Source organism: Athene cunicularia (assembly GCF_003259725.1).
Source record: "Athene cunicularia isolate RWA chromosome 2 unlocalized genomic scaffold, athCun1 chr2_part1, whole genome shotgun sequence".
NCBI lineage: Eukaryota > Metazoa > Chordata > Aves > Strigiformes > Strigidae > Athene > Athene cunicularia.
The window spans coordinates 3,624,528-3,635,599 of NW_020799095.1; the positions used below are offsets into that span (position 1 = coordinate 3,624,528).

Below are 11,072 nucleotides of genomic sequence, written 5' to 3' on the forward strand. Positions count from 1 at the left end.
GGACTCGGGGCCGGGAGGGACCGGGGGGACTCGAGGCGGGAGCAACCGGGGAGACTCGGGGGCAGGAGGGACCAGGGGGAATCGGGGGCAGGAAGAGATCGAGGGTCCCCTCAGAGATTGGAGGGACCAGGGATCCCCTCAGAGCTGTGAGGGACCAGGGTCTCTGCAGAGCCAGAAGGGATCAGGGATCCTCTCAGAGCCAGAAAGGATCGAGGATCCTCTCAGAGCCATGAGGACCAGGGATCCTTTCAGAGCCACAAGGGTCCAGCACCTCCTTAGAGCTGTGGGGGCTCAGGACCCTCTCTGAGCTACAAGGGATTGGTTTCTCACAGAGCTGTGACCACACAGGATCCTCTGAGCAATGAGGGATCAAGGTCTCCACAGATCCAGGAGTCATGAGGGACAGCCGCTGCGTGACCCACAGTCTGCTTGGAGTTGCCACCTTACCTCATTCTCCTCGTCTGGTGAACCTGCTGAACTGTCTGGCCATCAGCTACAAGATCCCCTGAGAGCTGTAGGTGCTCAGGGCCCCCCTAAAGCCATGGAGGCTCAGGATCCCCTCAGACACCCGAGGATTTTGTGTCCTCTCAGAACCAGGAGGGTGCAGGATCCCCTCAAGCCATGAAGATGCAGGGTCCTCTCACAGCCACAAGGAATCAGGACCCCCTCAGAGCCACAAGGGTGCAGGATCCCCTCCGAGCCCAAGACCCATAACGGCCCCACCGTGTTGGGGTGCAGCCCAGTGTCTCTGTGGTTCCTCTCAGCACGGCTCCAGGTGCCACCACGGCCCTGGGACTGGCTGGGGACAGGATGGTGCCTGCAGGATCCCTGGTTTGCAGTACGGTGTCTGCAGAATTCCTGCTTTGTTCCTGGGGCTGAGGAGGAGCTGCCTGGGGAGGTGCCCCCACCTTAGTGGCCCTGTCTGCAGTGGCAGCAGCCCCCCAGCTCCCCTGGTCTGCACAAAGAGCTCCTGTCTCAGGCAGGTTGCGTGAGCGAACACGAAGCTGAAGTGGTTGGAAACTTTTATTTGCTCTTGTGCACAGGTGGGGTGGTTTGAGCTCAGAGGGGACCGAGTGCCACGCAGCGCTCGCTCCCCACTTCCCTCCCCCTAGTGCTGAGAGGGAGGGAAGTGAAGATCCAGCAACTTGCAGACAGGACAGAGAGGGATGATCTCATCCTTTAAGGCACAGGCAAAAGTCAGATTGGTGGGGGAAGTAAAAAAAAGAACACAAAATTTAATACAAACACAACAACATCATGGAACAGAGGAGGGCCGTGAGAATCATTACCACATCCTGAAAACACCTTCCCCCACCCCTCCCTTTTTCCTGAGCTCAGCTTTGCTCCCCATTTCTCTACCTCCTCCCTCCAGCAGCGGAGGGAACAGGGAATGGGGGATGCAGTCAGTCCTGTCACTTCTTCCACCTCGGGGAGATGGGAACTTCTGGCATTCCTCCCCTTCTCCAGCACAGGAGACAGAGCTCCACAAACCAACTCTGACATGAGTCACTCCCACGGGTGTGTGGGTCACCCCTGTGTGTTGCTGCCCTCCCAGCGCCAAACTGTGGTGATGGCATCCTGGCTTGTGTCAGCAGCAGCGTGTCCAGCAGGGACAGGGAAGGGATATGAGCCCTGTGCTCGGTGGCACTGGTGAAGCCACACCTTGATGAGTGGGTTCAGTTTTGGGCCCCTCACTACAAAAACGACATTGGATGTTGGTGCAGGGTCTGGAGCACAGGTCTGATGGGGAGCGGCTGAGTGAACCGGGGGGGTTCAGTCTGGAGAAGAGGAGGCTGAGGGGAGACCTCCTGGCCCTCTGCAACTCCCTGAGAGGAGGGTGCAGAGAGGGGGGATGAGTCTCTTGAGCCAAGGACCCAGCGCCAGGCCCAGAGGGAATGGCCTCAAGCTGTGCCAGGGCAGGGTCAGGCTGGCTCTGAGGAAGGATTTCTGTGCAGAAGGGGCTGTTGGGCGTTGGAATGGGCTGCCCAGGGCAGGGGGGGAGTCCCCATCCCTGGACGGGTTGAAGAGTTGGGTTGACCCAGCGCTGAGGGATCTGGTGGAGTTGGGAACGGTCGGGGCGGGGGTCATGGTTGGGCTGGAGGAGGTTCAAGGGCTTTTCCAACCCAGATGATTCCGTGAAACTACAACTGTGGGGGCTTCTTCCTGTGGGGTCCCAGCCTTCTTTGGGCACAGTCACCTGGCACGGCATGGGGTCCCCCACAGACCACAAATCACCATCTGCACTTCCACGGGTGGCAGGGGAGTGGCCCTGCCTTCTCACCATGGATACAGGGGAGTCTCTGCTCCAGCGCACTTTCCCCCCTTCTACTTTCTTCTGTGTTCACACAGATGTTCTCATCGCAACTTCTCACCACTCCCCCAACTCTTCCCTTCTTAAATACCTCATTCCAGAGGTGCAGTTCATTGGCCCGGCCTTGGGGCAAAGGTGGGCCGGACATGGAGCTGGAGGAGCTTCCAGAAGCTTCTCACAGGGGTCACTGCTGTAGCTCCCTGCCCTGTGACCAAAAAAATCCGCCACTGACTCAAACCAGGACAACAGGGTACACCCACCACAGAGGAGTTACCTCCCAGGCCTTCCCTCTAGGACTGACGGCTGCTGTGTGACCCAGAGTCTACTTGGAATCACCAGCTGTGCCTTATCCTCCTCATCTGGTGAATCTGCTGAACTCTCTGGCCACCAGCTACACAAAACGGGACCTCCCTTACCACCAGAGGTGACCGAAACGGTGGGACACAAAGAATTCCCACCTCAGCGTGGTAAGGCACAAATACCTGAAATCATAAAGCAGCAATAAATCCAAGAGTTGCTCTGACAGCGCCAAGTGCTTGCAAAATGAACAAACAAAAGCCCGAGCTGCTTTTAAGCAAAGTAGCTTGCATTTGCCAGAACTTGAGAATCCAGTAAGACATTGCTGTCCTGAGTGCACCGGGGTCAGGTTTTTTTTTCCCCTGTTTTTTTGTGCATGACTTTTGCCTCCTTTTGTGAAGGATATCTCAGCCTACGTAACTGGCTTTGCAGGGGAGGCTGCTGTCCTGCTCCAGACTAAGCTACAGCAGCCCAGATAACGGAAGGTCAGGAAAACGTTGCACACTGAGAAACGCTTGATGAAAGCTCAGTGCTTGTTCATGGAAGTCGTGGAGACTCCACAACACATCCCAGGGTAGGTGTGGGAGAACTTGCTTCTTCGCCATCACATCTACACTTGCATTCCCCTGCAGCTGCTGTGCTCTCCTCTGAGCATCACTCTGCACGGGGAGGATTTCTCTTCTTGCTCTTGGAAAAGCTGCGTGTTTCTGTGTCACTTGATGTTTCTCCTTGGATTCAGGGTTGAATTTTGGTAGTTTAAGCAGCCTGAATCTCAAAATAGTTCTGAGATTTGTTATTATAAATACATTTGTCTATGAAACACAGGGGAACTGGGCTAGGATAGGGAAACTATGACTCACTGTGCAAAACACTGCTTCATCTGGGTTATCAAAGGTAGCATCAAGAAGTGATGAAACACGGAGCACATGAAATGCTCCTGGTGCTCAGACAGCAGTTAACGAATGAAAGCTCCCAGTGAAAAAGAGGAGAGTGCTGCTGGGACAGCGTAACCCTCCCTAGCTCACCCATATCCCCTCGTTTTGGATATTCTTGTACAGTTGCAGCTACAGAGATATCTCAGCTGTGAACGCTTCAGATGTCAGGCAGCTGCTTCATTTTCTTCCACGTTTAAAACTAAAGTGTCTAATAAAGTGGCAGGAGGTCAGCACTAGAACATACACGGCAACAGTGCAACAGGGAGGAGAGATGGCAACATGGTAGCAGTTTTGACGTTTGTTATCATCCTTTTTTAAGACACAGGAACAGCCTGGAAAAGGCACCTGTAGAATAATCTAGGAGTGCTGCTGAAAGGACCCTAACTAAGATTCAGGATGCTCTGGTCACCGGGGAAACAGTGAGCAGTGCACCTCCGCTGCTTGATGCGGCAACATCTTTCCATCTTTATCCCAGAACACATCCTGCTCTTCCTGGACTTGGCTGGGCTAAACTGAGAATGACTGCAATGCTGCGGCTGCTGAGAACTTTTTGCTGGCAGCAGGATCGATGTGATCTGCCTGCAGGATGAGAATTCTACAGGGAATTTATTTACAGCCTACTTTTAGATACTCTTATCAAGCAGGCCCTGCTTGGATATCAGATACATGCAGGGAAAACAATTATCCTGCTGAGGTTGCACCACAATATTGGATAAAAAAAGAAAAAGAAAACCCACTCCATTCTTTTTTCTAATTCAGGGTAGACTTTTGTGTCTCCATCAGTAAGGTATGATACTGCAAACTGACATTTATCCAGGTAAAATGATTTAAAAAAAAAAAAAGACAAAAAAAGCATCTAGAACTTCACAGCTGTTTAATGTTATTAAAAATCAAGTATCTGCTGCTGCAAATTCAATGTATTTTACAGATAGAAACAAGTTCCCTGCCTTGAAGACTCACAGTCTAAGTAACAAAAGTGTAAAACATAGGCAGTTTAATTGGAGTCGGGAGGAAACCACTGAACTGATTAGTTTATCTCCTTGCTGGAGAAGACCCAAACTGCTTGCCTGGGTATCAAACACCCCGTATTTCTAACTGCCAAAAGAATCCTTCATCACATCGAACAGTGGGGAAAACCCGGTCCGTGTGCACTGCTTTATGGTCACTGAACTCTGAGAAGTCACAAAACACCAAACTCTCTGTCCTCATTCTTATTTGGGGAAAAAAAAAAAAAAAAAAAGGATTATGTGCACAGAGGGGGGGCTCACTGCACACAGACCTACTCAGGCTCGTCAGGAGCCGTGAAATCAAGGACCTCGGCAGCACTAGGATGAGGAAAGGTGGTAGACAGCTGCTCACCAGGCAAACAACTGCAGTGAAGATGCTTCCTGCTGTGCAATCCAGTTGCTAGTGAAGCCTGTCCCAGTGCACATCAGAACGCCAAGCAGAACGTGGCCCTATCGTTATCATTTACAGCAAACTAAATCCGATTTCAAGCTCTAGAAAAGGGACTGAGCCTTTCTTTTCCAGGCAGCTTCCTGAGCAGAAGCAACTGTGAAAACATCATTTGGCCTGTGCTGAGGCACAGAGGGAGCTGGTTTGCCTGCCTGTCCCTCCTGGGCAAAGGGGGCAGCTGTGCAAGCCACAAGCGAGGCCTCACTCTGTGCACATGTTTAGTTGCCAGGAGTTTTTTGCGAACTCAAACTCGCCCACAGAACTGAAGAACGGCAGAACGTTGTCAAGAGGAGCAGTCAGCGAAAAGCCCAAGTGAAGATCAGCTTCCAAAACTTAACCTTGCTTGAACCAGTTCAAATAACTGACTCAAACTCAGAGAAGCCCAAAACACCTTTATTCTGAAGAGATTTGGGGGCAGGCTATGAGGTACCGTGGCACACCACCACCACCACAAGGAAAAGGGAAGTGGTACTAAGGTGAATCCTAAATTCTACTTGCCTTGGATCTTTGGGATAAATTCTCAAGGAGCCTTTAGCACCGAGCGGCGGGGACTCTCTCCCCTTCTCCCTCCTCCACAAGCCTGCACAGCCTACAAGCTGTGTGGCGGGGCCTTTCTCACACTCTGCGTGACCACCCAGTTCCTCTCGCGCAGGTGGATCTTCCCGTGCTGGAGGAGGTGCTGCTTCTGGGTGAAGCGCTTTGGGCACTCATTGCACTGGTATGGCCTCTCCCCTGTGTGGATCCTCTGGTGCCGAAGCAGAGTGGAGGGGTGGCTGAAGGTCTTCCCACAGTATGGGCACCATAGGACCCCCGCGCTCCGGCCCGTGTGCAGACGCTGGTGGATGATGAGGGTTTTCTTTTGGGAGAAGCACTCCTGGCACTTGTTGCACTTGTAAGGCCTCTCCCGTGGGCGGCCCCTCTGACCTGGCTGGCAGCTGCCGCTGCCACCGGCATCGACGCTTTTCTCACACCTGGGGCTGTCATACACCCTGCCCATGGCTGTCACGTTGGCGCGGGATTTTGTGGTCTGGTTCTGCTTGAACCGCTCCGTGGCCATGTGGATCCTGTTTTCCACGTGGGTCCCGTTGTCTTCCACGTGCCGACAGAGGAAGCCTTCCTTGTCTCCAGCGTGCCCAGCGCTGTGCTGTGTGCTGTGGCTGTCCCGGAGAGTCATCGGCATCTTCTTCAGACAGAAACCCCTTCCAGACATAACACACGAGCGAGGGCTCTTGCTGGGACAGCTCTGCCCGCAGACGGTGCCAGCATTGCTGTTGCTCAGCCCCTCTTCCCGCGGAGTGGATGGCACCAGCCTGCCCATGCTCAGGTGTCCTGGCTGCACAGGAGGGCTGTACTGACTATCAAAGGGCAGCGCCTCACCGGGACCCTGGAAAAGCAGCTCCTCCGACTCCCTGCATAAAGTTGCAGGGGGCTCTGAGCTTTGGGTGAGTTCCTCTGAATCCAGCTGCTCCAGTTTGAACGTTATCACCTCATCTGCTGGAACTGAGGGGAACAACAAAGGGGACATTCACTGGGGTGAGACACCAGAGGCTTCTGAAATCCCCCTGGCTCCTTTCCCCCCCCACCCCAGCCACCGCTGAATCAAATAGTCTCACACAGGGAGTGTGAAGGGCAGCTGTGCTCCCAGAGCAACAGCCAGCTGAAGGACTGAAAGACAGAACACGAGTGAAAAGCACAGGAAGGCTTCCCCTTCAGCTGGCTGAGCAGCCACGAGAGGGAAGCGCTGCCTTCCAAGACAGCAGAGTTCAGCAGTTTCCAGAATCATCTCCAGCTGAGCAGCACAGACTCCTCTCCTCCCTCCTCCACGAGCCTGCACAGCCTACAGGCTGCATAGCAGGGCCTTTCTCACACTCTTCTAAGCATTCACAGACCTGGGGCAGCCCTTGGCTTCCCTCCCCAGCACGTCTGCCTCCCTCTCCCCACACCAACGACTCGGTACTTCCCGATCTTCAGCGAGCACCAGCTCCTTCTCAGAGATCCACCCCCACTCCGCTCCCAGGACGTGGTGTCCTACCAGTGTAGCCCCCTTCTTGAAAGGGGACACATGAACACAGGCAGGTTTTGACTCGAGACATACCTGCTGCTGCCCAGGATATGTATGTAATGAGGAAGCCTCCTCACTGAGGCAGCACAAGTACATTTTCTACGAGGGTTCGTTGCTTTTCATCTCCGAGCTAGGTGCCTGGGGTTTTCTATTCACGCTACACCTGTCTCAAACTTTCTCTCAATGCTCATTCCTACCTGAACGTTTAATTTTAGTTAACTTGGGTATGAATATGACCCATTGGTGGAAACCCAACCAAAGCTCAAGGATGGAAACTGCCAACACACAACCATTTTTAAAGTTGTCAACAGTGTGAGAGCAAAACCCAAGCAGGGAGCAGCCTCCTGTCTGGAGAGTGTCACTCCCCAGTTCACCCATGCTGTGCATCAACTGATAGAGGAGAGGTGACAACATGACACAAAGGGGCATGAGAAAGAGCATCTAAGATTTAGTCACAGCAGGGCAAATCCCAGCAAAAACTGAGCAAACCCCACTGACACCTCTGATATGGCACAAGGAGAATAAGCAGAGATCAGGACTGAGGGTGAGGAAGTGATTGGTGAGCTGGGGACAGTCTAATAATCATGTAAATATTGCATTATTATTGGGAATACAGAGACATCACTTCCCTAGCCACTAGGTAGCCACCGAGGCACTGCTCTGGAGCACAGCTCCATCTTCTCTACTTTCCAGAAGCTGGAATGGGCTGCCCAGGGCAGGGGGGGAGTCCCCATCCCTGGACGGGTTGAAGAGTCGGGCTGACCCAGCGCTGAGGGATCTGGTGGAGTTGGGAACGGGCAGGGGGAGGTTCATGGTTGGGCTGGAGGAGCTTCAAGGGCTTTTCCAACCCAGATGGTTCTGGGATTCTGAGGATGCAGCCACCAAGCAGAAGAAATTCCAGAAAGGCAGCAGATGTGCTCTAGAGGACACAAGACCCACAAGAGGGAGCAGAACGTTCTGGGCCGGGTGCCAAGAAGCCCAGGGGCTGCCGGGAAGAGCCAAGCTCTGGGGACGGCCTCCCTGCAGCAGGATCAGAGCTGGAGGTGCTATTCCATCTGGGAATTTGCCCAAAGCCGGCTTTGCTTTCAGCCACTGCCGTGCCCTGTGGCAGGAGGATCGACAGCCTGCACATGCACCATAACAGTTTTCTCTGCTCAGTCCAAAGCAAACGTCTGCTCGTTTCACCAAGAGCTGCCTGGATCTCGGGCAGCCAGAGGGGCGAAGGTTCATTCCTTCGGCTCACCCAGGCACAGAGCCGTGGGGTATCCCCCCCTCTGCTGCCCCTTCCACAGCCTGAGGGGTTTAATCTCTCCTGATACAGAAGACCCCCACCTCGCTGCTCTGCTCTGGGCTGTGTCCCTGGCTGCTGCAGTGAGCAGAACTACACTCAGTCCCCCAGACATTTTGGTGTAACGCCATCTCTGGAGAAGAACTGTCCTCGACATCATTCTGTTTGATTTATTCCAGGGATGCCTATTTCCTCACGTGCTGTGCCTCGTCTACCCGGCACTTTAATCCTCCTACTAGTAACGCTGCCCATACGCTTTCCATCCACTTTCTCAACCTCAGCGTGGCCCTTGCTCTCCCTCCCCAACCTCTTTCGCCTCTCTTCAGTCCCCATGTCTTGGCATTCGCTGTCCCACCGCAGGAACGTCGGGGACTCCCTGTGCCTCCGGTGGGAGGGCTGGGAACTCACCCGCACTGAGTTCAGCAAACTCTGCGTCCTCTGCAGCTCCCCGCTCCTCCGTGCACAGCCCTTCCTCTTGCTTCACAGTGCCCGCGAAGCTCAGCTCTGGAATGCCGCTGTCTGCTCAGGAAAAGAGGAAATTTCTTCACTGGTTTGCACAGCACCGCTCAGCTTTCCCCTCGCTGTGCCCAGCTTTGCTCCCAGCCACTCTGTGACCTCTGGGAGCTTTTACTCTGCCCTGCAGGGAAGGGGTTCCCCCCTTTCCTCCCGTTTCAGGAGTGTCCTCCCTGCCCTTGTGCCCAACACTCCCCATCAGGACAGTGCTCACCAGCTCCAGGTTCAGCCAGCATGGCGCTTCCCTCCTGGCTTTCCCTCAGTCCTCCACTGTCCTGGGTGCTCGCATCAAGTCTAAAGAGCAGAGTCTCTGCTAAAGAGAAAGATCAAATCCATTAAGGTTTTTTTTTCTTAAGCCCTGTTGCCCTACCTGAGGCCCCTCCTCTTGAGATCCAAGGAGTTCCCCCCTCAGCTTTGGGACATCCTCTGTTTGGTGACAACCAGGTGCAAGTACGACGCCCGAGAATAAAGCTGTAACTCATTTCTTGCCTGCACTTGGTTCTGCTGGAATCTCCCTCGAAACCACTTCTCCTTTCTGGAGCTGAGACAGGAGGTCAGGTTTGGAGATGGCGTAATCTGTTGAGGAACAGAGATATGAACGTTTCCTTGCTGTATCCAGGAGGAGGAACATGCTCAGCTGTGCTCCCAAAACCTGCTCTGTTGGCCACAAGCACGGAGAGCCCTCAGCACAGCCCACTGGGACACGGTGGCTTCCACCTTGGGCAGCCAACACCACCCCAGTGGGGAAAACCCCCACGAGCCTGTGGGCTGTGGTGGCCACAGGCCGTGATGCAGATGGGACTGCAGTCAGCACTCGCACCCAGTGAGCGCTGGGATGGTGGGACTGGATGTGACACATGCTCCCTGCAGCAACAGGCATCGACTTCTCCACGTTCCTACACACCTGCTTCCCAGGTGTGGGAAAAAGTCCCCAAAATGGAGCTAGTCGGGAAGCGCCGATAACTGCCTGAAGCAGCGATACCTACCCAGAGAGATCAGAGACTCGTTCTTCCCTCTCAGCACGGTTTTGTGCAGCTCCTTCTGCCGTTCCTCCAGACAATTCTTCTCTTGAGCAGAGAAGTAGGCAGCATTGCTTCCCAAGACCCCTGGGGCCTGCAATCACAAAAGCCACTCACTCAGCACCGGCTCTGGAACCGCTGAACCACCCTCAGGAAATGTCCTCCTTCTACTTATTGTGGTTGCTGCATGTCAAGTACTGGACGGCCAAAAAAAAAAAAAAAAAAAAAAATCCTGCCTTGGTGTATCCTCATGACACAAAGTAATTTAAAGCTCAGTTTAAGGAATTTCGGTAGTTCTTGGAGAACTGCAAATCCTACGATATTCTCATGATGCAGGCTGGTGGACCTCAGCGCGAGGAACAATCTACTGTTTTATCGTGAAAAATGCAACAACCTTTTGCAGCGGGATGGGGCTCAATCTAAGCACACCCACTGAGCCATTGCTCCCTGCCTGACCGCAGGCGAAGCTGCTCCCACCTAAACCTCATGCTTAAACCCAACGTTTTAGGCCTCACGGGAGATGGCTGCTGGGTGAAGGAGGGCAGTGTTGGAGCTGCATGCGTCGTCCTGTCCCCAACCCTCTCTCCGAGCCCCTAAGGAGCTGTTTATTACCTTGGGGGCCTCCTCCCCGGGGGGCAGGCGCAGCACCCAGAAGTTCCTCTTCTCCAGGAGGTTCTCCACGTTCTCCAGGCGCCGCTGGAGCTGCCCGTACTCCCGGATGAGGGTGCCCAGCGCTGCCAGCTTGCTCTCCAGCTGGTTCCCGAACTCCACCACTGTTTTCTCGCAGTCGAAGTACTTCTTCTCGGTGGTCACCGTCCGGTGCTCCAGGTTGCGCAGCCGCTCGGCGTGAACATCCACGCTCCGTTCCACTGCTTGCACGGCCGCCACCACAGTCCACAGCGAGATGTTGGCATCGCTGGGCCGCGGGACATTGACCGGTGCTGGCGGGGAACCCGCGGGGAAGTAGGAGCACGTGGGGTGCGGGGTCTCCATTCCCGTTCCTCTGCCCGGTCGCACCGCTGGGGAGAGGCAGAACCCAGGGACAGGCTCACCGCCGGGCCTCCTCCCGAGGCTGTGGCACCGGGTGTCGCCGCTGCCTGGGCTGCTCGCTGCTGGGGGACGGGCGGGCAGCTGGGTCAGGCTGCTGCACACCGGGCCCGGTTTCCCGTCCCGCCCGGGGCCACCACACACC

The 11,072-nt window shown here is 54.6% G+C and overlaps 1 protein-coding gene across 1 annotated transcript in view; it reads right to left on the minus strand.

The window, feature by feature from the left end:
* Positions 1–11,072, minus strand: part of LOC113476825 — a 52,619-nt gene that overhangs the window by 23,036 nt on the left and 18,511 nt on the right. The window contains exons 10-15 of the mRNA XM_026842782.1: positions 10,493–11,065; positions 9,848–9,974; positions 9,351–9,437; positions 9,076–9,174; positions 8,757–8,870; positions 5,592–6,498 (exon numbers count right to left, since the gene is read on the minus strand). Coding sequence (XP_026698583.1) covers positions 5,592–6,498; positions 8,757–8,870; positions 9,076–9,174; positions 9,351–9,437; positions 9,848–9,974; positions 10,493–11,065 — 1,907 coding nt within the window. The remainder of the gene's footprint in view (positions 1–5,591; positions 6,499–8,756; positions 8,871–9,075; positions 9,175–9,350; positions 9,438–9,847; positions 9,975–10,492; positions 11,066–11,072) is intronic.